Raw genomic sequence first — 24,890 nt, forward strand, 5'->3', positions numbered from 1 at the left:
ATCGAAGGTGAGAAAAACGCAGCACATGCCATTGCAGCCCAACCCATGACATGCGAGGCGTTCAAGCCGCTTGGCACCCACCACCGCGGTCCCTCTTTCACGTCTTCTCCATACAACTGGGACAAGCACGACAAGGCAGGGTACTTTCTGTGCGCATGTACGATGTACTGCTACTGGTGCTATACTTGCCGCCCCTGTCCGTGTCTGTCCGCGTATCTGCGCACCTCACTCTTTTCTGGTGGGAAGCGCGGGTGTGAAGCAGGGCAAGAGGCCATGTGAGTGAGCGGACATGTGAAGCTGTCCCAACATTTCGGTTGATTCGGCTCGCCACACCATCGCATCAACCCCCTACTCGCGTCCCATTTGGGCGCAGAGGCTTTGTTCACCATCGCCAACACCCCATGGCATGTGGCATGGCGGACATCATATCCAGGGCATCCATCGACCCACCTGTAGCTTTGCCTGGGCGAGCCTTGCATGGAGGGCCAGCCTCATCCGAGAGCGGAGTTACAATGTCACAATCCTCACCAACATCTGCTTCTAGCATTCTAACGATAGACCTTTGATTTGCCTTCCCCAGGGTCAGGTACTGATGGATCAAGTCCGCTTTCGATGTTGGAAGGCGCCGTTCATGATCCCCAGATCACAATGCATTGCCCGTTATGGAAACTGCCATGGACAACAGATATTTCCTGACATTGCGCAAAAGCGCCCTATTTGTCGTGGTATTCACTCAGATGAGCCAATTTTACACTGACCGCGCCCGATGTGAATCATCTCAACCAGGAACCAAGTCGATGTTCCATCTCTAGAAAACTTGAGATCGTGCCAGCGTGACGAAGGGATAGCATGCTCATCAAGACGAGATCAGCCACCGATTAGCGACCGCCCAGGACGAAATCTCAGCCTTGCAATCATGTCTGATGCGAAAGAAACCAAAAACCCTGTCAGTGGACAAAGCGGCGACTTCCAGCCAGCCCAATCAGACACCACTCACAAGCCGCAGCAAGGTGTCAAAGACGAAACCGAGCACTGCTGTCCGCCGCCACCTGAGATCCTCCGGTCGCTTTCCAACAAAGAATTCACTGCCTGGGGTGAATATCTGGAGAAGGAGAAGCCGAAGGAATACATCCGGTGGAAGATGCAGATGATTGGTGAAGGGCCCCCGGCGCCGACAAACCAGAATGCGCGGATCGAGAACCAACAAGCGGGTGGCCAACTCGGAATTTCCTCTGGCCCTAGCAGCATGTTGCAAGAGGAGATGCCCTCGAGAGAACAGAAGCACGATGAGACACTGGAGACGAAGGAGATGCACGATACCTTGGAGAAAAAGGTGAACTGAGGACTCGAGGGTGCGCAGAGCGAAGAGTGGCAGTGGCCCAAACGGTTCGGATTCAATGGGCATCAGGGGGAAGGAAGTGTGCACGCATTTCAACCTGGGCATCTTCAAGTGGACAAATTGCGTCGTATCCCCTTCTCCCGGGTTGTCGACATCACGTACAATCGCCTGCCGCCTTTTCACCATGTTGTCAGAAGGAGAGTGGGATATTACGCTGAGAAAGAGATTCCCTGGCCCCTGAGGTCAAGCGCCACCTGTTGTTGAGCACCAATGCGCTAGGCGTACCGCGATGGACTCAAACTAGATCATCAATGCATCAATACGCTTGCAATTTCACTTTTGAATGTGTAGATCTGGCTCAAAGTTTCCTCATGCCGTGCTCTGGACAATGTCAAGTTGACGTCCTGATATCCCCAAGTATCTTGGAACTGCCTCCAGGGCCTCACATCGAACACACACTCATTGTCAATCGTTGATACCTCGACGGTAATGCTGTGCTAAAGGCGTCTCCGACTTTGAGACGAGGCAGGAAAGGCGGCACCATCGTTGACTCTCTCTACTCTCCTTCTCCACTGCCTCCATACGCGGAGTTGAGCGACCTTCCTCTTCAGGTCCAGCAACCTAACGACGCTTCCACTCCACATCCCACCTCAATGGCCCTCATAACCATGCAGATTTTTCCCACGGTAAGGTGCTCGTACTCGGATCTCGTTCAGTCGGTAGCGATCCATACGACAGAATAACACTGGGACTGATCTCCCGCTCGTGCTTGGAATCCGCTGTCCTCGTTCAACCACCGTCCGCTACCACCACGGCCAGCATGGCAGCGTCGTTCGATGTGGCGGCCATCAGAGGCCACTTCCCGGCCCTCGCCCAGGACCAGGTTTTTATGGACAATGCCGGTGGTGCGCAGGTGCTGCAGACCGTCATCACGTCCATCTCGGATTACCTGTCCCGGAACAACGTGCAGCTGGGCGCGTCGTACCCGGTGTCACAGATCTCCACGACTAAGTTCAACGAGGGCCACATGGCGGGGGCAAAGTACATCAACGCCTCGCCCAAGGAGGTGGTGTTTGGCCCGTCGACGACCCAGCTGTTCCGTAACCTCTCGGTCGCCCTAAAGATCGAGCCGGGCGCCGAGATTGTCCTGTCGAGCCTCGACCACGAGGCCAACCTGGCGCCCTGGGTGCAGATGGCCGAGTGGAAAGGCGTGACCGTCAAATGGTGGATTCCGACGCAGAACACAGACTCCAACCCCAAGCTAGAGCCCGAGGACTTGAAGAAGTTGCTCTCGGACAAGACCCGGCTGGTCTGCTGCACGCACACGTCGAATATCCTGGGCACCGTGACCGACGTTGCCGCGCTGTCGAAGGCCATCCATGAAACCAACCCCAACACCCTGTTCTGTGTCGATGCCGTGGCGTATGCCCCGCACGCCCCCGTCGACGTCAAGGCGTTCGGCGTCGACTTCTACTCCTTCTCGTGGTACAAAGTGTACGGGCCGCACGTCTCGATGCTCTACGTCAGCGAGAAGGCGCAGCAACAGATCGTGAGCCTCGGCCACTACTTCAAGCCCGGCGACACGCTGGAGGAGATGTTGGGGCTAGCGGCAGGCAATTACGAATGTATCCAATCCGTTCCCCTCATCGCCAAGTATATCGACACGGTGGGCTGGGGCGCCATCGCCGCGCAAGAGGAGAAGATCCAGGAGATCTTGCTGGCGTACCTGCGGTCGAAGCCCGACCAAATCAAGATCTACGGGGAGCCTTCCTCAGACAGAAAGCTGCGGGTGCCGGTCATCAGCTTCAGGGTCAAGGGCCAGAGTTCATTGGGGATCATTGACGCCATTGAAGCGAGGTCGAATTTCGGGTGCCGCAACGGACACTTCTATAGCAAGCGCCTCTGCGACAACGTCCTCCACATTCCAGACAGCGATGACGGCGTGGTCAGGTGCTCATTGCTGCACTATAACACTGTCGAGGAAGTCGAAGGTCTGGTCAAGGTGCTGGATGAAGTCATCAAGGAAGGAGCAGGAAAGCATGTCGAGGACCCCGAGAGGAAGAATGTTGCAAATTGGTGAGCGTAGGCCTTGCAAAAATAGACCTTGCAAGGACGTGCGCGGTCGTCCATTCGCCGTCGACCGCACCTCGATGCGGTATCTGTATCTGTATGGAACAAGACATCGACTCACGAGACAATCGAGCCGCTTGGATCTCATCATTATATTGTACCTCGTACTGCTCTCTTCTTGGCCCTGATCGTCGTGATTCTGCGAGTTCGACAACATCGCCCTCGATCACACGCTACTGTACTTTTGTTGCCATCTAAACCAGGAGTCTCGGGGCTTTTGGTATTCCAACTGCGTGTAAGGCGAGGCGAAGTCTATTGAGCGACCCTAAAAGTAAAGCAGAACCACTAAAGACGCACGAAACAATGTGCCTGGATGACAGGATGAACCAGCAACGACCCATTGCGCCTTATACTAGGCTTCGCTTTCAAATCATAGGCTGGCGCCCGTTGGGCCCATTCGCAGCTCCATCTACCTCCGCAGGTGACTGGATATGCAGGGTCATGGGCAGCGGACACTGGACAGCGACTGGACCCGGTACCAGAAGGGGTTTGCCGGGTCCCTTTGAAGTTTTTGCGCTGGTCCGACCAGCAATAGTCTCAAATCCCTGGGTAAGTTGCGGCATGTGTCGACAAGACTCATCAGAGTATTCACCCGCCGAAGTATGTGGACAGCCCCTGGTAAGTGCGCCTGGCGCATGAGAGTAATATTGTACGTGGCGTCGCGCCGGGGTGGACATGGACGATGCGCCTCCAGGCCTAAGCCTTGCGAGCAACCAGTCTGTTCGGAGAGCTATTGACCATGGGGGCGGTTTCCTTGCCATTAACAGCAGAATGCGGGCCGAGTGTGCGGCAACATTCCGGCTGTAAACGACAACCTTCTAGGAAATCTGTTCGACGGTTGTAAGATTTTGAACGATTAGCTAACTAGAAATCCTTTTCTAAGTCCGTAGCGGGATTGGGACAATGGGTTCGGGGCTCGAAACTGGGCGTCATTGATTAGCAGAGAGCCTGGAAGACGACAATAACTGGTCTTGGGGATTGTAGAAATGGGAGCCGGCAGCTACCCGATTGGGAGATTTTCAACGTGCCAAACCCTTACCCAGACAAGCTCCTAGCTCGCAGGTCTCGACCAAAGTGCTTGGATATTCATTATCCTCGTACAAATGAATAGACCACTTGGCTTCATCGAGGCCCCTATGGCGTTTGCGAGGGGTTAACCTGGATGGGGATGTGCCTTGAAGTCCGAGAGGGTATAAATGGACCTGACTCTCTCCATTTCAAGCAGCTCGCTCCTTCAAAGACCATCTGTCGACGTTCAGGCCAATACTCTCTGTGTCTTCAGTGTCAAGTCCTCTTCAAATTTACAGCACAAGCCGACTTACAAAACTCTTCGAGTCTTGCACCATGCAGTATTCTCTCACCATCAGCAAGCTGGTCGCCCTCCTTGGTGTTGTGGGTGTTCTGCCCCTAGCGGCATGCCATGGTCTCAGTCGCCGTCAGACAGAGGACATAGGGACGGCACAGAATAAGTGGGCGCAGGACACTGGCATTGTGTCGACGTTCTTGTCCAATGCCGCCAGTTTCGCCGGTGCCAACCTCGTTGCCCAAGCCCAACTGGCCCTCAATGCTGAAAACGACGAGCTCAATCACAAGGCCGTCCTCGATGCCACATTTCTCAACGTCGCCAACCCCAATCCTCTTGTCGTCCAAGCGAACGATGTTCTCGTCGGCGAACAGACCTTCAACAATGTCGTGATCAACCTGCAGAAATTTGTGGATCAAGGCGCCACTTTCAGTACCCAAGACACCAACAACCTCGTCGCAATCATCAACGGCGTTCGATGCACTGAGGTTCTACCGGCCATTGATCAATACTTCCAAGCGACCGAGGAGCTTCTCGGGAACGGGGTGCAGCTGCTCGCTGTTCGGCCTACCAATTGCCCTTCTGGTTCCAAGAAGAGGCGTGAACTTTGAAAGATTTTTCATCCGAGTTGGAATTGGACGAAGCTATGGCAAAGGTCGAAGGACAGGGTCATTTTTGCTTCTTGTGAGGGGGTTGGTAGGGGACCCTTAGAATTTGTAAAGTCGTCGCTGCACTCTTGGTTCATACCCACCCGACATTGGGACCCTCTGGTAGAGGTGCAAACTTTGAAGCTGGGAATGATCAGAGAAATGTCTCAGTAGGCCCTCTGTCGCCGATCAATTGATCTCTGTTCATATATTAGACAGCTCGCTCCCCTCACAGACGCACTCAGCTCAGCCCATTGACACGAGTTCAACGTTCTTGTTGTCCCTTTGAAGCGAAGAAGTTCAGCCTCATTATTGGAAGGTTAGCCGACACTAAGCCTGTCACATCACGTGCAGTTTGCACTAAACCCAAAACGCACAATTGTTTACAATGGCTGCATCCTTGAAGCCGTCCTGCTCTTGCTCCTCCAGTGCAGGTATTTTGACCGAGACTCGACAACATTGGTCCCTTTGGGGGAATTGGTCATGGTTTTCCCCCCTGAATAGCAGAAGCTGGTGGTTCATTGGTGTCCAACACGGTTTTCTCTTCAAGATGGCAGACGCTGAGAATGTATGACCTTGCTCTTTCCATCTCGGAGTATATGACATTGACCAGAAACCGCAGTTCGTCTCCCAACTCCCCCAGCCCACCCGCTATGGGCTTCCTTCGCCGCAAAAACCTCTGGCAGAGGTCACAGCGTCGGCAACCAACTCCCGCAGTGCCATGCCGCCTCCCATATTCACAAGCCACAAGCGGCAGGGCTCCAATTGTTTGTATATACCTGCAATAAGAGCTGGACGATATTAACACGGACAACAGTACCCGAGCCGACTGCCAAAAGAAAGACACTTGCCGAACGCGCTGGCGAACCCGTCAGAACAATGGTTGCGGCTCCAAAGACCAGTGCTACGACAAGTGCTGGACTCGTGTCCGCCTTCCACTCACGGAAACCTTCTGTATTCTCTCAATCCTACCGGAGCAACTCCAGAAGCACCTCAAACTCTTCGGCGGCGTCCCATTTCTCGGCCAGTGTGGGAACTGGTATTCGACCGCCTACAATTCACCCAACATCAAACCTCGCCCGCCCGAAATCATCCCTCGCAAAAGACAGAGGAACAAGGATGGCCGACTCGAGGCCTGCTACATCACTAGGAACCCGTGGAAGGAATCAGGATGGTCCCAATAATAAATGTATGGTTTCCCTGTCATCCCAACCCAAACCAACCGCTCTTGCTCGTGCTCCCGCTCGTGCTCCCGTGAGGCTCGGACTTGTGAATGTACCCAAAAGAGATGCTCGAAATATTTCACCACTGAAGGGGTTTGCCGCGTCTACAATACCGCTCAACCGATATGTCTCAACAACATCAATTACCGAGCGGATGTTGGGTCTTTCCCTGACCCCTCAGACACCAACTCCCAAACCACGTCGGCCAGACAGCCCTTCCGGGCTTCCGCGTCCTTCACCTCGACTGTCAACACCTCCAATGAAGGAGCCATTTACTCCAGCCCCTTTCCCTAAAGACATTTTTACCACTCCCCACAAAAGTCAAGCAAGACCATTTCTAACTAAAGATTCTAATCTAGTGGCGTGGGACCCCGAAGAACAATATGGCAACATCGAGAGAATGTATGAAGATGTTTGCAAACATTACAAAGAAGCCATGGAAGACAACATGGAAGCCAAAGAGATCAACAACACTTACAAGTCCACCATTGCGAACCTCGAGCAAGATCGGAGAGATGCCACCGAAGCCATGATCGCACTCAGGTGTGAACTTGAAACCACAAAATACCGCCTAGAATCTGCCGAACATGGAATGCACGACCTCAAACGAGACCAGGAAGCAGAAATTGAAAGCATCAAACTTCAACACAAAACAGAAGTCGATTGTGTCCGCCAATCCCACCGAGACGATATGGAGCATTTGAAGGCGGACCACAGAGAAGAGATCCGCGAGTTGAAGAAACGACTAGAAGACGAACTCGAATACGAACGTGCGCAAAGGATCCAGGCATTGAGCCAGGTGTCCACACAGGGAGCTCTTGAGAAACAACGACACCAGATGGATCTCGAATCGAAAGAACACGAAATACGGAGTTTCCATCTGGAGATTGATCGACTCAAGGCGGATCTTGAGAGAGAGAAGCTCCTCAACGACGATCTCCGCCGCAACCTGTCCACCGCGGGAGACAACGCAATGAGCATGGAAAGTGCCCGCCAGGCTCTACAGGCCAAGATTGAGTACCTGGAATCAGACAGCAAATCTCAGTCAGAAGCGTATGCCGCGATGGAGAGAAGAATGAATGAAGCCTTGGAGAAGGCGACAGAATGTGAAGAGAAGCTAAGGAAGGAAGAAATCCTTCGACGCAAACTGCACAACCAAGTGCAAGAGTTGAAAGGCAACATTCGAGTCTTCTGCCGTGTCCGACCCACCAACGAAAGTGAAGGAGCCGAAGAGACGGCAAAGATCACATTCCCCGAGTCGGACGAAGAAGTCAGAGACATTGAAATCAAAGGAGCAGAGGAAACCAACAGCCTCGGAAAAGTGACGACAAAGACACATCAGTTCACATTCGATCGAGTCTTTGATCCGTCCAGCAGCAACGCGGAAATCTTTGAGGAAATCAGCCAACTCATACAGTCCGCGCTGGACGGTTACAACGTCTGCATCTTTGCCTACGGGCAAACCGGCTCTGGAAAGACGTTTACCATGTCTTCTGAAGACGGCATGATTCCACGAGCCCTACGACAGATATACGCTACAAGCAAAGAGCTAGAAGCGCGAGGTTGGAAATACACCATGGAAGGCAGCTTTGTTGAAGTATACAACGAAGAGCTGCGAGATCTCCTGGGGAAAGACTCCGACAACAACAATAAGAAACATCAAATTCTTCACGACAGCGCAACATGTGAAACCACAATCACCGACGTGACCACGGTCAATCTGGACAGCCAAGATCAAGTCGAAGGCATCCTTGCGCAAGCGATGTCCCGTCGCTCAGTGGCCGCCACAAAAGCCAACGAACGCAGTTCTCGAAGCCACTCCGTCTTCATCCTCAAACTCGCAGGCTTTAACACGGTGACGGGCCAGAAGAGTAAAGGCACGCTAAACCTGGTCGATCTCGCCGGATCAGAAAGACTGTCTCATTCCAAGGTCGAAGGCGCACGATTGAGGGAGACGCAAAACATTAATAAGTCGCTTTCTTGCTTAGGCGACGTTATTGGGGCACTAGGCCAGCAGCAGGTCAATGGCTCGTTGAACTCTAGAGAGAGTGGCAACAGTGTTGGATCCAACTCCTCATCGTCTGCCACAGGAGCAGGCGGAATACACATCCCCTACAGAAACAGCAAGCTCACCTATCTGTTACAGTACAGTCTGGGTGGGAACAGCAAGACACTGATGTTCGTCATGGTGGCACCAGAAAAGAAGTGCCTTGCAGAGACGATCACGAGTCTGAAGTTTGCCGACAAAGTATCGAAGACGAAGATTGGAGTGGCGAAGAAGACGGCAGGAGGGAAGTGAGGGCGAGATTGTCTGGTTTTGCGTCTTTGTCATGTGTTGTATCGGTTTTTCAAGCAAGCGGTTCTGACCACGGATGGAATATCGACCTGACGACCCAATACATTTCACGTCATGAGGGGAAAATGTGCGGCGTTCTGGCTTCTATGACTATGGGATTTTCGGAGGGCTATTCAATCGTTGATCGGCGGACTGGTGGAGATGCATTGTCCAATGTTACAATTCTGCTTTGGGATTGACGAGAGGTTGGATTGAGTTGGGTCGAGTTGGGTTGGATAGGACGCATCATGGTTGGGATTGTGTTTGTATACAGAAATGACAGACTCGAATGGAACAATCTTTCAATGAGAAGCGGTTGGTTTGGAGTTTCGTTCCTCTGAGCTTGTCGTCGCCTGCTGCACTGCTATATATGAAGTAGCTGAGAATGCTTGGCCACGCTGCTGGCGATAACACTGGACAGTTCTCTGGGTCGACGTTGTCTCAGCGAAGGCCGAACCAGAGTGAATCGCCATATCCTAGATAGTCGCAAGCAGACACAGAAACCACTGTATCACAGGCAGAAACACTCGCAGACTTGCGCTCCCTGGTGCTTCCCGACTCTTGGGGTTACGACGAGATTTGCTGTTGGCCACGCTGCCGTCCATCCTCATCGCCGCCGTTCTTAAACTACAAACAAGGATGAGTAAATCCAATTACCCTCTCGAGCTCTAATCTCTCGGATGAGCTGGTGGCCACGGCACTGAGCCTCCATCTTAGTACATCGTGATGGTGTGTATATGTATCGAACAATCCCTTGACTTATCTTTTCCAGTCCATCTCCCCTATCTCTCGCCCGCCGCCTCCGTCACCTCTCTCACGATCCCCCTGGCAATCCACTCGGCAATGCCCATGGTGCTGACCATGGGATTGACGCCGCTCGCCGAGGGAAACACGCTCGCGTCCGCGACGTACAGGCCATCCGTGCCGAAGACCTTGCCCGTCGCATCGACGACGCCCGTCCGGGGCGACGACGCCATGCGGCATGAGCCCATCTGGTGCGCCGACCCCGCGGTGCACGGCTCCGGCTGCGCGAGCCACAGGTCGCGGACCCGCGCGAGGAAGCCCGCGAAGGACAGGTCGTCCATGGCGGGCGTGGCCTTGGGGTCCACGTGCGAGGGCCGCACCCAGCGCTCGGCGGCTGGGTGGCCCGAGTCCATCTCCACGGCGCCCATGACGAAGGCCGCCTGCATGCCGCCCACCATGCCTGCGAGGAGGTGCCGGCGGTCGCGCGGCGAGGGCGTGTACGCGATCCGCGGGCGGCGCCGCGTCGCGTCCTTCGGGTCCAGGTACACCCTGCCCGTGTCGGCGTCGCGGGTGATGCACACGAGGCCCGTCGAGTGTCCGTGCTTGGCCGTGTTGAGCCGGTACTCGACGGCCGCGGACAGGGCGCCACTGCTACTGCTACTGCTGCTGTCCTTGCCCTTGTCTTTGTCCTTGTCATGGAGGAGTGCGTATTGCGGGCGGAACGGCACTGTGAGCAGGCCGAACCCCGGCGTCGAGCAGATCACCTCGACCTTGGGCCCGTGGTGTTGGCCGTCCTGGTCCTCGAGCCCCGTCATGGCGACCGTCAGGATGGCGCCCTCCCACGGGTTGGTCCGCTGCGGCCACGTCGCCCAGACCGTGCTGGTCGGGTGGAGGTGCAGATGCGCCCCGATGTGAGGGTTCTTGAGGCCGCTGCGCAGGAGCACCAGGGGCGACTGCAGCGTCCCGGCAGCCAGGACGACCCGTTGGGCCGAGATGCGGAGGTGTCGCGTCGTCTTGCGGTCGCGGGATGTCCAGATGGCTTTGACACCCGTGGCCGTCTTGACCCCGTCTTTCTCGGAGAACACAATCTCCTCGACCCAGCAGCCTTCGACGAACTCGGCGCCGTGGGCCGCCGCGTCGGGAAACCAGCAGTTCGCGGGCCCTTGCTTGGTCGCGCCAGCGCATCCGTAGGTGCAGTAACCGCAGAAGTGGCGCCGGGACGCCGTGTTCTGGGGCACAATCTGCACGGCGATGCCGAGGCGGCGGGAGCCCTCGAGGAGCGTCTGGTTGGCAAAGTTGAGCTCGATCTTCCCGAGCGCCTCGGGGTCGGTGGCCCGGGCGACGCCCATGCGCTCGCACACCGTGTCGAGACAGTCCTGGTACTCGGCGCCCAGGAAGTGCGGGAGGTGGTCGGCCGCCCACTCCTCGCGCACGGGGCGCGGAGGCTGCAGCGAGGCCGACCAGTTGACGGTGCCACCACCGCCGAATGTGCTGCCGGCCAAGATGCCCACCGAGGCGTCGTCCGAGACGAACATGCCGCCGTTCTCCATCAGGTGCTCCCCCGCGCTGGACGCGGACATGGGGAAGTGTGTGGAGGGGAAGTGATAGGCCTTTTCGAGGACCAGGCATTTCAAGCCGGCACGGGCCAGATGTGAGGCCACCACCCCGGCGCCGCAGCCGGATCCAATGATCACAACGTCGGTCGAGAGCGTCGTGGGCGTCGCTGGAGAGACGAAGTCGTGGAATCGGAAATCGTAGCTGGGATTGCGCTCGATGTGCTTGGGGATGGCGGGGAAGTCGAGCATGCGGTACAGATTGGGAGACGTAGCAAGCCAAACCTGCCTCGCTAAGCCGCTGAGGGACTTGTGCACGGCTCTCAGGAGAGACAACCTCGCCACGGACCACTGGCAGACGATTCTGGACCGGGTTTCGAGGTCCTGTTTGTGGATGGGCGTGGTGTACCCCGTCAAGATGTAGGACCCCACGGTGGTATTGAACAGGGACAGAACAAAGCCCAGTCCCTGCGCGTCCGAGGGAGGAACGTAGAGCTTGAACTTTCGGGCCACGCCTTGTCGGAAGTCGGGATCTGAGACCGCGTCTTCGGACAGATATGCTCGTGCCACATCCTCGGAGAGACCTTCGGGCTGATACGGCTTCAGCCTGGCCAGCGCCTTGTCGAACTCTGTCGATGAGGTGGTGTTGGGGATGGACGGGACGAAGACTTCGAGGATCGAGAAGAGAGTGTCCCACTGCTCCTTGGTGAAGACCTCGCCCTCCGGGGCCGGGGGCAGAGGCGCGGGAAGAGAGGCCAGATGGGACAGGTTCTCGATCAGCGACATGGCTAGTCCCGAGAGCGTCGAGTCGCCAATAACAGGTCGCCTATAGCTGGTGTTGGTGTTGGTGTTGTTGTTGGTGTTGTTGTTGTTGTGGTTGGCCCTGGGTATGGAATAGTCGGGCAGCTGAACAATGTACCTCGTAACATTTAATATCCCTCGAGCGGAGGCCGACAGCCCAAAAGGCTCTTGACTAGCTCGCTGCCCGTCTTATTAGTTCGCACACCACTGAGGCACGCCTAGGGTCAGCTTATGGGACGCCATGGCTGGATGGGCGGCCTGTTTGTTGCTTGGAGAAAATGACGGCCACCAACCACGTCGTGGGTGGTACTTTCAGGTAGGTAGGTAGGTAGGTAGGTAGGCAGCCTTGATGATGGTGACAAGGTCGCGCGAGAGGATGCGGGATGCGGGATGCGGGATGCGGGATGCGAGATGCGAGATGGCAACCAGGATGAGGGTTTACTAATACGCTGTCCATGTGTACTCGGTACCCCGTAATTAATCCCCATAGAACCATTATTATTATTGGGAGGAAAACGGGGGCCACGAGGTGAGAGGTGAGAGGTGAGAGGTGAGAGGTGGGAGGATTTAGGTGGCAAGCCGTGATTCTGGGGGGGCCATTATCATTTGCACATGTCAGCACACATCTATCCACAAGTTTGCCCGAAGCCTTGCATAACCTGCGACCTGGCACGCGGCTGGGAGCCGCCGCGGCTTATTGTCTACAATCATCCATCCATCTGGCTCGAGCCTGACGCTTGACAAGTATCGTTGGGCTCAATCTACGCCGTCGCACGCTGTTTTGTACAACCCCCTAATCTTTTCGCAGGCCCTCGATCCATTCACCCCTCCGCTTGAATCTCGTAGCTGTTGGATTTGTGTTTCGGCTCGAATCGAAAGTCGGGATGCGCGGGCCCTAGAAACATTTCGCTTCCATCTTGGTTAGCCGTTGTGTTTTGCGCAAGTGTCCTTGTGAAAGAACTCACCTGATCTTGATCCAGTCCTGGTAGTTGTCACTCGCCATCAACGTCTCCAGCTCGTCCCGTCCTTTGTATCGAGGAGGTCGATCCTGGATGTTGGGCGGCAGATACTCCAACAGCCCGACAGGCACGTATCGGCAGGCAAAGCTGAGCCACTCCAGCAAGAACCGTCGCGTCTGTCCAACGCCGATCTCGTCGCTTCCCCATGCCTCGAGCCCGAACCGACAGAACCGCTCAATCATCTGCAGTCGTTCCGATGACGACTTGTCCAGATACTGCCCCGCTGCGATTTCTTCAAAGAGCCATGGCTTGATTAGGGCCCCTCGACCTGCCATGACTCCGTCGACCCCGGCATGCTGCATATGGTCATAGTAATGTTCGTGTGAGAACACGTCGCCGTTGCCAATGAAGAAGACTTTGCCGTTTCGTGAGCCTTTGTGGCCATTTGGTTGGTCACGCTCGTCCGGCTCGTGGATAGTGTCAGCCAGAGTATCTGCCTTCTCATTGAGCCCCTTGATCAGAGATGCTGTCTCTGCAATGTACTCCCAGTCGGCAGAACGGGTATATCTTTGCTGCCTGGATCGCCCGTGCAGAGTTATCGCCGCAACACCACAGGCACTCCCCCGCCCATGTCCACTGCCTAGCACCAGTCGATCGACCAATTTCTGTGCAGTCGGCTGCTTGTCCCGAGTCCCGGTTCGAATCTTTACTGTGACTGGTGTCTCACCTGAGACCACGTTCATCCCCCGAAGCATCTTCTCCAGCCTGTGTGGCGAATCCATTAGAGCCGAGCCAGCACCTTCCTTGTAGACCAGATCAATCGGGCAACCGACGTTGAGATCTACCACTCGGAGACCTCGAGGCAATAAGGTGGTGAGGATTTCGGTTGCCTTGACCGCGAGCCAAGGCTTGTTGGCGGCGATTTGGGCACCGAATCGAAGGTCTTGTTTCTGGTCATATTCGAAGACGATGTTGTCGCTGCCCTTGATCGAGAAGGTTGGGGGAGCTACCTCTGATTCATGGGCTTTAAGGAGTGCCCATTCAGACTTCTGTCCCTGCAACAACGGCAAAGACATGGCCATTTCTGAGTAAGTAAACGTTGCCCCTAACGAAGTACACAAGCGCCGGAAGGGCAGATTTCCTTGCGTGGTCAAGGGTGCTAGGATCGGCGTCTCGGGCCCAAAGTACAGACGACGTTTCTCCGATGGTCGGAGGGGAGGATCCTGGAAGGCAGCTCTCGATTCCCCTATGCCCTCTCCGTCTCGGCCAGTTGGACCAGACTCGGGTTCCGGAGAAGAGGAGTTGCGAAAGGATTTGTTTCGTCCTCGACCCTGGTGGGCTGGGTTTTGGGCCTGTTTGTCGAGCCAATGCAGAAACTCATCTGATTTTGGAGTTGATACTTTCCTCTTTGTCAGCCCAATTCTTTGCTGAGAAGTGAGGGCGTTCGCTACGCCAGCCTCCTCGTCTTCGAATGCAGTCTCAGCATATTTGGCCATTCGTTCAGCATCCTCGACCAAGACCAGTTCCAGTCGGCCGTCTCCGTGGTCTACTTCTTTAGAATGAGATCCCACGAAACGGCATTTCCATCCAGCCGGACATTTCCCCTTCACTTCCCATACAGGACACAGACCATTGAACGTGGAGAGGTCTTTTCTTTTGTGGTCGCTGAGGTATTTTCGGATGTCATGTTCGAAACGACAGTTGTCACCGTAGGCACACGAATCTGGCGAGAACTCGGGCCTGTAGGCTCGACTTGAACACAACCCTACTTCATCCCTCGAAGTCCCAAAATCGCGGGCTTTGTTCTGACCTTTCTTCTTCTCTCGACGGCGGTTACCTTTGATGTTCTGGCTGGCTGGTAGCCGGTCCATGTGGTGAAAGGCCTCAGCGGCATCATCATTGGGTCCATCACGACCAAATTCTGTTCGGATTACATCGTCGGACTGAAGCAGGAATTCTTCTTTGACGGGTGCGGTTCCCTTTCTCCGTTTGTGATCCTGGGAGTCTCTCGACGGTTCAATTTCGTCAACCTTGCGCTTAACAATGGCTGGAATCTCATTGGGTGTTTGGCCTGGTCTGTTCTCTGCAGTGACACCATTTGATATCCCATCGACCGACATATCAAACTGAGGCTGATCTGCAGAATTTTCCATCGGGGCGACACAGTGACAAAGCACTCCACGGTGTTCCACCGCTGAATCTCAGCGAACGTCCTTGAGATCGCTGTTGTATATCAGCTCTATATCACCTTCAAGAATAGGAACAGGCAGGGTACGAGTTGATAGGCAATATGAAATCGAGAGCAAGTCTGTAGAGGTGTGGAGTTTGCCCGCGTGAGCGTTTTTGGTAATAGTTTTGAGAAATGTTGCCAAGGCTCCGGAAAATCTACCCTGGAGTTTATCCGGCCGAAATGTTTTGCTTGACATCCAACTTGCATCCCAACTGCTTACGGCTTGTACGAGGAGGGAAGGAAATCCAACGCCCGGTATTCCAAAGACCGAGTCCACAACATGCCGCAAATGCGTTCCCCCTCTAGCTCTCTTAACCAGCACGACCATGGCTGCACATCTGCTCAGCCCCCGGCGTTGATAGGGGTTTGCAAAACACCTGGCCCCCTGTCCCGCTCCTCGAATGTTAGATGACGCGCCCGCCCCGGGAGGACGATTGGACAATTTCTCTGTGCATGTTGGAAATATCTGACAAGAGTGGACGTCTATGTACATCCTCTGTACCGAGTACACGCACACTCGCCCGATATACAGAGAATTGGGTATATTGGTGTTGGCATGAAGAATAACAATTGGTGCCTGGGGAGGCCCCTCGGGCGGTTTCTGCGCGGTTGTCAACATCGAGGAAGCTACTCCCTACCCTCACTGGACCTTCAAATGATGGTTGTTGTCACGAAGGATTCTGATATCCATCCGAGACGATTCAATTGGTACTTGAACCTCCCACAAATGGTAAGGGACACTACTTAGTATACCGACACCTTCGAGATCCCCACCCTTCCCCAGGCAACCGCGTTTCAAATCCCTACACAGCCTCATTCACCCTTTGATCGATTGAATGTCTTACTTCTCTATTAATCAAGGTACTAACTAGGGGGCGTATATATCGTGCGAGTCCTCATTGAGAGGTCTTGGATTCTCAGGTAGAGGATTCTCACCTTTCTCCCCGTACCGTTGTCGCTTCTTCACTGCTCAGATAGCATCATTTTGCTCGTCTTCAAGTGTCAACATGGTTTCCTTCAGCAAACCCCTACCGTCACTCGACCTTGAGTCGACTATCCGACTGCTGCTCATTCTCAACAACTCCATCGCACTCAGTCTCGGCTTTGCCGTGATGTTTCCGCTTTTCATCGTCTTAGGTGCAGTGTTGGCTATATCCGCACTCTACAACCTCTTCGTCATTCTGCTCAGAATCCGTCAGAAACGTCCAAGATGGAGCGACAACAACCGTGACGGCGACGGCGAGGTCCGGTGCCCATCTATTGTCCAGCTGGCGATTGACACACTTGGTGTTCTTGCGTTCCTGGTCCTATATGTCTGCAGCACCATTGAGACCGCCACCATTGGAAGCTGGAGATGGCCCCCAACGATGCTGATGGCATACTCATCCATTGGAGCCCTAGTTGCCTTGTAAGTCAAAAAGATTCTCAGAATACACATGCGCTGGAAATTTGCGCCTTTTCAAAGGTTTAACCCTATCACATCTAACCGTTGATATCAGTGTTATGCACGGCTGGGTGGCTGTCACCAACCTCAACCGATACATTCGGTATCGACAGAGCCTGGGCCCACGGTGCCCGCACTGCCATCAAGCAATCAGCAACTTTGTTGGGCCCCAGATTGCCCTTCCTCCCTCGCCCATTGAAGGATGTCAGGGTCCGGCAGCTCCAAGACAAAGCTTCTCTGCGAACTCGGCGGGCGAAAATGAAGGCGACACGCTGATCATGAAGACTTGAGTCGAAAAGAACTGGACGCGGAACTTGAATGCAGCACCAACTTGAACACCAGTTTCCGCCACCGTGGACGTGTCTCACTGACTGCAAGAGACTGCTGTGGAGGCGTTGAGTGTCACCTTGCTCGCATCTTCAAGTCGCTTGGAAGGAACGACGAATATGTTGTAGGCCAGGTAGTGTAGATGCGGTCGAAGTACAATTTTGGAAGGATTTCATTCTGGCCATTTAGCCTCTGCGAACACATCAGGCCGCCAACACGCGGCGAGGTGATCGCAAGAGGCCAGTCGCTCATTCAGGATCTCTGGGTAGAGATGTGCCTCACGTGGGATAGTGGTATTCGCAGGATGGGCGGCGATGTCTGGCACGCTCATGGGTGATTAGAATTCCAGCAGTAACAATCACATCGCCTCCTTGAAGCAACCATGCAAGAGCGGTACAAGTACCTCGTACATGGCCACGCCGAGATGCTGACGATGGGGTGTCAGCTTGAATCGGTCACGTGCAGGGAGGGAGCGATTTTTGTCTTAGGGATTCTCGGGGTCTGCGTTACCGACAAACAGGGCATCCGTAACCTTTTTCATCTCCCACCCAATGTGCATTCAACAATGACTCGCAATCTGCTTGTCTCAGCCGTGGTGGCGAGCCTGTCACCTGCCCCTGTCTGCAACGCTCAGCCTGAGGCAACTACGCCTACGCCGTCACCCATCTCGTTGCGGTCCCGCCACTCTGGGACCATCGGCTTCCACGGCTTCCAGAAGCCTTTGGCAGCTGCAAGGGGCACAGATGAGGCCCTGTCTGGCTGAGTGGCCACTGCTTTTGAGGCAAAACCTCCGAAGATGCTGACCTCGACAGAACGAGTTTCGGTAATCGATGACAGCGTTGACGCACACTACTTCCAAAGCTTGCAAATGCAACTTCTCGACCGATCTTCAGTCAATAATCTGCCGGCAAATTCCCTTGGAAAGCCATCAGATTGGTCCCCAATAAGGAAGATCTAGCGCCTCCGCTCTCCCAAGGTTCATCCGCAACGCCAGGTGGTCAAATTCCCAGTGTCAGCTGCGATGGTCTAGAGGGACCTACCTATACCTAGAATAGGCAGAGAATATGAAGAGAACACAGAGGTCACACGAGCAACTCGATCAGTCTGCACGGTGTCCGGAAGAGGAATGGAGGAGACTCCCAAGTGTCGACAGTGGCCAGGTCTTGACGTTATTGATCGAACTATCTCCGAACGGTGAATGATCGCAAGGCTCTGAAACAATTTTCAAACCCCATGTTCTGATGCATCGTTCCAGCGTCCTCCGTACCTTGCAGGAAGTTGCTGTTGGCAGAATGGCACATGCCCGATCCATCAAGGGGCGTCGTACACACATCAAGAGGCTCCACCATGCTCCGCAAGGCTGTCTGCAAATGCCGCACATTTTGTTGGCCGCCAAAATCCCACCAACCTCGGCAGGCCTTTGACGTTTGACATCTGGCAATACTGCGCCGAAGGCGACACAGTTTCTGACGCAGCCTTACAAGATGGGACTCCCGCCGGGTTATCCCACCTTGGGTCCCGCTGGAGATGAAAGGTTGTTGTGAGAGAATACTGATCAGAACTCGGGAACCCCGCGGAGGGCAGCCACCCACAATCGGTGCTGTGGCCATAATTCTTGCTCTTACGACGTTCTTTGAACGGAGGCAATTCTGATCTACGGTTCTATTCCTTGACTCTAGTGCCGTGAGGGAAAAGAGTGGCCAAACGCTCAGGGCCCCAAAGTGGCATTCTCCATTTGTTGTCCACCGTCATGGACGATGCTCATGCACGATTGAGTCATAGCCCCGAAATGATATGCAGACAATGGGCAAGTTGCAATGACCAAGCGATGGCCTTGAGCATATCCCATACCTGCCTGCAGAGATCACTAGCACCCCTTGGTGCCCCTGTCCAAGCCAGCTTATGCGAAATATTTGAATACGGGGTGCTGGTGGTCGAACTGCTCTAACTGATTCAGAGAGACAGACTCGGCACAATTGCCTGAGGCACGCTTACACCTCAACTCCCACACCTCGCGAACAAGCTTCAAAACAATACGTAACTCAGTACGAAAGGGGAATTGATCATCTGGCGATTGCTCGGCCTCTAAGATGCGCAATCTGGCTGGATAACCTAGCGAGGCTTTGGGGTTCAACCTGCTAACGGATGTTTTCCCCATGCACAAGCCAACCGGTGCCGACTTGGAGGCTCATCGACATTGCATCAGTGGACGAACCAGCTAGTAAACCCCCGGAAGAAGCTATCTTCTGCTTTATCTACGCTGGGATCAGCGATCTCAAGCTCGCTATTTCGAACTATGCTAAAACTATACTCAGGATTGAATCACAATGTGATCAAGCAGTGACCATATCCAGTCTGTCAGCTAGGCAAGCGCTGTTCCGATGCTAACGGGATGTTTCGTGCAGCAAGCAAATTCCCAAAAAGAGGAAAAAAGCTCTCCATCCCTGTCCATACCCGGAGCGAGGGATGACAAGATTATTGGTCCGAGGAGGATGCTTGGATTATTCGTCGAGGTCAGGCGGCGGAGATGATTTCGCATCCGGCTGCCCGTTGGCTTGTGAAGAAAGCCACATGGATGCCCACGCGACGCCACAAAATCTCGCCTTTGCTGGACCACCATTTGGGACTGTTAGTGCCAGTTACAGTCAATGGCAAAAAGCTGGATAGACAATGAATAAACTGCGGCCTGGATCCTGGAAGTTACGCTCTGCGGGCGAAAGGGTTGACCGCAAACGAAGCCATTTGAGCGGATGCCCTACGCCTTTTGACCACCTCCAAAGGACGTGGGATGGGCGCTTGAAAAGTCGTCAGAAGGGCATCCTGACCGACAACCGGTGGAGACTCTAACTGAGAGCCCTGCATTTCCAGGGCACTGGCAAGAAGGGAAGCTACCAGGTAACTGAAAGGCCACCAGGCCCAAAGCACCATGCCCAAGAAGGTTGGTGGGTGCTCCGGCCGACCCACAGAACAGCAGTTACGGTCAGGAGTGATGGGATGGGGGCTCCTTTTGCGGCAAGCCCCCGAAAAGTTACATTTTCTGGCACTGCGGAATCGGTGCTGGCCGGGTTCTCTGAAGAGAAAGATTCGCATTCACTGGCGACGAAGAAGACTCAACCACAAATCCTCGGCAATAGGCCAAGGGCTTGGCCTTCAACTCCCGGGCGGTAAAGGGTACGGAGTGGGCGCCGAGGAGAGACGACTCTATGCCATGAAGCAAACACTGAGCATTGGCAGTGAGTCGGGAAGCACCAGGATGGGATCTCGGAGAGGTGCCAATCGCTCCGGCTGAAGAAAACTCCAGGCTTGAACCGGGCTTCAGCCTGCCCCTTGCCTTGCTTGTATACTATGAAACTGTGCTAGCTAAAGATTCGACTTATCCACGGAGCCCAAATACGAGGCCATCTTTTGTGATTTCGGTTCATCTCGCCGTTCCGGTGGTTCCTTCAAAGTCTTCCTGCGGGTTCCAGCGTCGCCATCCAACGGTTGTCACACCTGTTGCGTCGGGAATGAGCCTGGACACGGTTGGGAATGAGGCCTCCTGGGCACATCGAACCATGTAGAGTTCTGGAACGCAGAGGAGGTTGTTTGGGTAGGCAGGGGACGATGGTGTTGGATGACGCAGAAATCATACGGTGCAGTGTCGTCTTGCAGCGCTAAAGCTAGCTCTATAACGTGATACCTAGATAGGAGGAGGGAGAGGAGGATGCATCGATCGTCACAGGAGCTGAGCCATTCATTCGATCATCTCGAATACACTGGGATGAGGTAACTGGCCGCTGCAGGCTGGTTGTTGATTGACGACGAGGATGTCTTTGGTCGGCTTTCCAGAACGGCGAAGAGCGAGGGCCTCGTTCTCGAGAGGGTGGGCACCACGGGCACCCACCACCCTCTACCGAGGGTCCGGGCTAGAGTTACAATTGTGGATGCGGGTTGTAAGTTTGACGTGCTGGCTAAGATGATGGCCTAGCGGCAGTGGGAGGAGCCTGGCAGGCGCAGGGATCTGGGAGCCGAAAGTGCCCATCGAGCCCGTACGGCGTACTCTGGACGACAACCACTATTACTCGTAACGACTCGACTCGCATGGGACTAAACCCGTACAGACAGCGTACCAGCCTGTATCAACTACATACCTACTACTCATCATCCTCATCGCCGACTCACCCTCCTACCCTCCTGCCCTCACAGCCTTCCCACGCCCCAGACTTATCAACGACGCCTGTGCTGTAGACTCTATCTACAGGCACTGAACTCCCCAACGCAGCTTCCCCACCTTATCGTCGCTCATTTGACCCCATCTCCAACCTCACCGTGGTCGCCGCGCCTTCACCACCACCATCTCCAAGGCGACCTCCATCACGTCACCGCCTTTGCCGGGTCCCTCCTAGACCTTTGACTATCGGCGACGACAATCTCGATCGATTGCCTCCTCTTGATCCTCCTCTCCGACCTTATCCTCTGCAGGTCTATGTTAGAATACGAAGAGAGTCCTCCGCCACTCAATCACTCGCCTTCTCCGAGTGATCGGTCGCATTTCACCTCTCGAGATACGACCCCAGTTACACCCGTCGGCAACGGGCCGTTCTTTGGCAGGAAGACAGACAAGGACACGCTCCCGTGGTTCAGGAAACCCATCGACGTCGGACGCACTACTACGAGACTTTGTTTAGACACCGACTCCTCCCTCCTCGCTCCGGACTTTGACGACAACTCTTTCCCAACCTTTGGCGCCTCGCCACCACACAGGGGCATGGCGAGCGTAGCCAACCCTCTCGATATCTCCTTGAGACAGACTTCGACTTCGCCGCGTGGCAACCAGCCGTCAAATTTAACCTCCGCGCTGCAGCGGAGCGACAGTGAAGAGAAGCGCATGATGGCCAACCCAACACCAGAAACAGCCCTCAACCGCCCCTTACCACAGATGCCTTCGAGTTCCTCGAATGACTTTGCCAACTTTGAGCATGGTGCGAGGCCGATCTCGGTCAAAGGCATGGCGAATGATAGGGCGAGACGCGAGAGTCTCGCCCAGAGCCTTAACGCGGGCATGAGTTGGGGAGGAATATCCGTGGGAAGTTGGATACGAGACGAGTAAGCCCCCGTGATCGTTGCTCACTGAAACGCCTAGAATGCTAACATATGTGAAGTATGGTCATGTCTGGAACCTCACCCTTCACCTTTAATTCGCCCTCGTTCCATTCCTCCTCTTATCTACCCAAACTCGAGGCCAACTTCATGAAAGACTTCTCTTGCTGTGGCCTGACCCTACCCACCTTGCACGATCTGCTACAACACTACGAGGAAGCCCACGCGCAGAAGGATCCGCAGCAGTCCACTACCAGCCAGCAAACCGTTCCAGATAGCCGAGCTGCGATCGCTGCAACCACGGCGGCTCAGGTTCAACAAGAGGCGCAACAGCGCAATCAACAGCAGCAACAGTCACACAATGGCCCTGGTCGGCCTTTCGGGACGCTGCAGAACGCGGTCCAGAACGTTCACAGACCTTCGGGCTTTTCTAGCACGTTGCAGACGATACCAGACATGGACACAGTCGAGGACATGGAGATGGACGACATTGACGGAGCCGATGAGACGACACCGCCACCGAATCTGTACACTCAGAACCAATCCCAAACTTCGCCCCAGACCTCCTTCGCAGCCCCATCGCAACAGCCCCAAATACCTCAACTCAACACCACCATGATGCAAGGGCACCAAGCCTACCGGCAATCCGCGCCCAACACGCCCGTGGCGCCAGGGCGTAACGCGGCACGCTTCCAGGGCAACACTTCATCCACTTTGATGCCAAACCCCATGCAGCAGTTCCAAGACCTGCAGACTGGATATCGAGGTACCCCAGACTCGTCCGCTCCCGGCACGCCGGGCGAGATGGGAGACGGGATGATGGACGGTATCGACGACATGTCAATGCAGAACCTCGCCCTTTACAATGGTCTCCCGAACGGGATCGGTGGCTATAATTTCGGCATGAATAACGACATGATCGATCTCTGCATAGACGAGCCATCGAAGAGGCTATTCTCGAGTGGTAATCAGGGCATGAACCAAGGCCAAGGAGCGCAACAAATCGCGCAGAATCGACTTGGGACCGGTCAGTACGGAGCAAACAGTGAAATCGCAAGGACAATACGCGAACGACAAGCCGCTGCCGGACTACCCGACACCACAACAAACATTCTTCCGCACGAAGAACCTAAACCCTTCCGATGCCCCGTAATTGGCTGCGAGAAAGCCTACAAGAATCAGAATGGATTGAAATACCACAAAGCGGTAAGTTATCACGAACTCGTCATGTGTTGGGTAACTAACGTAGTGCTAGCACGGCCACAATAACCAACGACTTCATGAGAATGGGGACGGCACGTTTTCGATTGTCGATCCCGATACCCAGGCACCCTATCCCGGCACCATGGGAATGGAAAAGGAGAAACCTTACAAGTGCGATGTCTGCCAGAAACGCTACAAAAACCTGAACGGGCTCAAGTATCACAAGACACATTCGCCGCCTTGCAACCCGGAGCTTCAGCTGAATGCGAACAAGAGCCCATCAATTGGTATGCCCAACATGATGGCTGGCCAACAAACTGGAAATATGGGAGCTGGTCTCTCGGGGGATCTGTCCATGATATGAAGAAAGATACCCAGCATGTTACGACCAAAGAGACTATTGTCATCCGATGCGCACAAGCAGGTTGGCTACTGCTTTGATCGGGAATACTTTTCCTTTTTCATATTATTAATTGACGAGAGACGGCCGAACATCCATGATGGGAAGAGCTACCCTCACGACAGAAAAAGTTGGTAAGGCTCAATATCCTAGGCGATGACAAGCAAATGCGGTCAGCAGAGGCCTTGGTCCCCTTGGGAGGAGATCAAGAGAAATCTCATGCAGGCGGTCCGTCTCGGACTGAATGGTTTGAATTTGTGCAACACAATCATAGACAGGTGTCGTTGGGTTATCTTCAAAAGTTTACTTGCATCGAAATTTCAAGGGGGGAAGGGGGGGTTGTTCAGATCCGGCACCACGACGCACAAGTGGAGGCAAACTGCTCGATTCCGACCATTTCTCGACTCGACTACAACGGCGTTTGATACAGGACAGCTTGATAGACGACTTCGGTGGCCGGCCCTTGCAAGCCTACATCTTCCCAGCGGATGATTTGGTTGAAGGGCGGCGTTTTGTACACGAGTACGCAGAGAGCGGACTTTGTGGGGTTCGGCCCTGCTCGATACGTTCAGATTTAGAGAGACTTTTCTACGTTGTGTTAAGCTTGAGGCTTTGGAGGAGGTGATGTATGTGTGGTGGACGCGACGAGCGGGAAGTCTGTCTCCCTCCTGGAGCGGTCTGGAGTGGGTGGAGAGATCAGTTGAGCTTTGTATTGGATGAGTACCTGGCAGATGTGCAAGAGCATGAGTTATCGTTCAGCAAGAGTTGTTGCACCATAGAGAATCGCAGAGCAGCAAAGTTGGATACAGTGAATAATCACAGCCGTTAGAGCAGTCCAAAGTATTCATCATGTCTGGTTGGTCAGCGCTTTTCTATTTCGGTGGAAGCCCCGTGACAAAGCAGGATCCAAGTCCACCGCGGTGCCATCTGACTCGACTGGTCTCGCGCTGTGTGCAGCCTTATTCATCCGCCTCTGGGAAGGGATCGTCCGATAAGCACCGCAGAAATACTTGCAGAGGCTCTGAGTATTTCCCCATTGGGAGGAAGGTGCATAGGTGAAGCGCTTGACTCCGGACTGTGAATTCTACCGTTGATGGAGTGGTATCGACCTGGGGAATCATCACAGCAGCTTCACCGTTAGGGTACTGTAAGTAAGCCACATAAGGGACCGGA

The 24,890-nt window shown here is 54.5% G+C and overlaps 7 protein-coding genes across 7 annotated transcripts; 5 read left to right on the forward strand and 2 right to left on the reverse strand.

Annotated features, from left to right (window-relative positions):
- The first annotated feature begins 269 nt into the window (after nt 1–269).
- On the forward strand, nt 270–1,650 carry PV07_01568 (uncharacterized protein). The gene has a single exon (XM_016388103.1). It carries the CDS (start codon nt 917–919, stop codon nt 1,340–1,342), a length of 426 nt encoding a protein of 141 aa, XP_016255031.1. The 5' UTR covers nt 270–916; the 3' UTR covers nt 1,343–1,650.
- A 349-nt stretch (nt 1,651–1,999) lies between these two features.
- PV07_01569 (cysteine desulfurase) lies at nt 2,000–3,542 on the forward strand. Its single transcript, XM_016388104.1, has one exon. It carries the CDS (start codon nt 2,160–2,162, stop codon nt 3,417–3,419), a length of 1,260 nt encoding a protein of 419 aa, XP_016255032.1. The 5' UTR covers nt 2,000–2,159; the 3' UTR covers nt 3,420–3,542.
- A 2,314-nt stretch (nt 3,543–5,856) lies between these two features.
- On the forward strand, nt 5,857–9,330 carry PV07_01570 (uncharacterized protein). The gene is made up of 4 exons (XM_016388105.1): nt 5,857–5,987; nt 6,042–6,186; nt 6,237–6,608; nt 7,002–9,330. Exons 1-4 carry the CDS (start codon nt 5,970–5,972, stop codon nt 8,939–8,941), a joined length of 2,475 nt encoding a protein of 824 aa, XP_016255033.1. The 5' UTR covers nt 5,857–5,969; the 3' UTR covers nt 8,942–9,330.
- A 118-nt stretch (nt 9,331–9,448) lies between these two features.
- On the reverse strand, nt 9,449–12,486 carry PV07_01571 (uncharacterized protein). The gene has a single exon (XM_016388106.1). The coding sequence runs from the start codon at nt 12,058–12,060 to the stop codon at nt 9,760–9,762; it is 2,301 nt and encodes a 766-aa protein (XP_016255034.1). The 5' UTR covers nt 12,061–12,486; the 3' UTR covers nt 9,449–9,759.
- Nucleotides 12,487–12,654: 168 nt separating this feature from the next.
- On the reverse strand, nt 12,655–15,343 carry PV07_01572 (uncharacterized protein). Its single transcript, XM_016388107.1, has 2 exons — nt 13,041–15,343; nt 12,655–12,984 (listed from the first exon to the last, which is right to left on the reverse strand). Exons 1-2 carry the CDS (start codon nt 15,185–15,187, stop codon nt 12,897–12,899), a joined length of 2,235 nt encoding a protein of 744 aa, XP_016255035.1. The 5' UTR covers nt 15,188–15,343; the 3' UTR covers nt 12,655–12,896.
- Nucleotides 15,344–15,489: 146 nt separating this feature from the next.
- PV07_01573 (uncharacterized protein) lies at nt 15,490–17,592 on the forward strand. The gene is made up of 3 exons (XM_016388108.1): nt 15,490–15,994; nt 16,137–16,672; nt 16,764–17,592. Exons 1-3 carry the CDS (start codon nt 15,821–15,823, stop codon nt 16,996–16,998), a joined length of 945 nt encoding a protein of 314 aa, XP_016255036.1. The 5' UTR covers nt 15,490–15,820; the 3' UTR covers nt 16,999–17,592.
- Nucleotides 17,593–21,100: 3,508 nt separating this feature from the next.
- PV07_01574 (uncharacterized protein) lies at nt 21,101–24,558 on the forward strand. Its single transcript, XM_016388109.1, has 3 exons — nt 21,101–22,120; nt 22,177–23,320; nt 23,370–24,558. Exons 1-3 carry the CDS (start codon nt 21,501–21,503, stop codon nt 23,679–23,681), a joined length of 2,076 nt encoding a protein of 691 aa, XP_016255037.1. The 5' UTR covers nt 21,101–21,500; the 3' UTR covers nt 23,682–24,558.
- Nucleotides 24,559–24,890: the final 332 nt, after the last annotated feature.

The sequence above is a fragment of the Cladophialophora immunda genome (genome assembly GCF_000835495.1).
Source record: "Cladophialophora immunda strain CBS 83496 unplaced genomic scaffold supercont1.1, whole genome shotgun sequence".
Classification (NCBI taxonomy): domain Eukaryota; kingdom Fungi; phylum Ascomycota; class Eurotiomycetes; order Chaetothyriales; family Herpotrichiellaceae; genus Cladophialophora; species Cladophialophora immunda.

Coding starts and splice junctions, on each gene's coding strand:
- PV07_01571 (XM_016388106.1), bottom strand. CDS start 12,060: ATGTCGCTGATCGAGAACCTGTCCCATCTGGCCTCTCTTCCCGCGCCT.
- PV07_01574 (XM_016388109.1), top strand. CDS start 21,501: ATGTTAGAATACGAAGAGAGTCCTCCGCCACTCAATCACTCGCCTTCT. Junction 22,121..22,176: donor GGAAGTTGGATACGAGACGA/GTAAGCCCCCGT, acceptor ACATATGTGAAG/TATGGTCATGTCTGGAACCT. Junction 23,321..23,369: donor GATTGAAATACCACAAAGCG/GTAAGTTATCAC, acceptor ACGTAGTGCTAG/CACGGCCACAATAACCAACG.
- PV07_01572 (XM_016388107.1), bottom strand. CDS start 15,187: ATGGAAAATTCTGCAGATCAGCCTCAGTTTGATATGTCGGTCGATGGG. Junction 12,985..13,040: donor CAGGACTGGATCAAGATCAG/GTGAGTTCTTTC, acceptor CCAAGATGGAAG/CGAAATGTTTCTAGGGCCCG.
- PV07_01570 (XM_016388105.1), top strand. Junction 6,187..6,236: donor CAAGCGGCAGGGCTCCAATT/GTTTGTATATAC, acceptor CACGGACAACAG/TACCCGAGCCGACTGCCAAA. Junction 6,609..7,001: donor GGATGGTCCCAATAATAAAT/GTATGGTTTCCC, acceptor ATTCTAATCTAG/TGGCGTGGGACCCCGAAGAA.
- PV07_01573 (XM_016388108.1), top strand. CDS start 15,821: ATGAAGAATAACAATTGGTGCCTGGGGAGGCCCCTCGGGCGGTTTCTG. Junction 15,995..16,136: donor ACTTGAACCTCCCACAAATG/GTAAGGGACACT, acceptor GGTACTAACTAG/GGGGCGTATATATCGTGCGA. Junction 16,673..16,763: donor ATTGGAGCCCTAGTTGCCTT/GTAAGTCAAAAA, acceptor CGTTGATATCAG/TGTTATGCACGGCTGGGTGG.
- PV07_01569 (XM_016388104.1), top strand. CDS start 2,160: ATGGCAGCGTCGTTCGATGTGGCGGCCATCAGAGGCCACTTCCCGGCC.
- PV07_01568 (XM_016388103.1), top strand. CDS start 917: ATGTCTGATGCGAAAGAAACCAAAAACCCTGTCAGTGGACAAAGCGGC.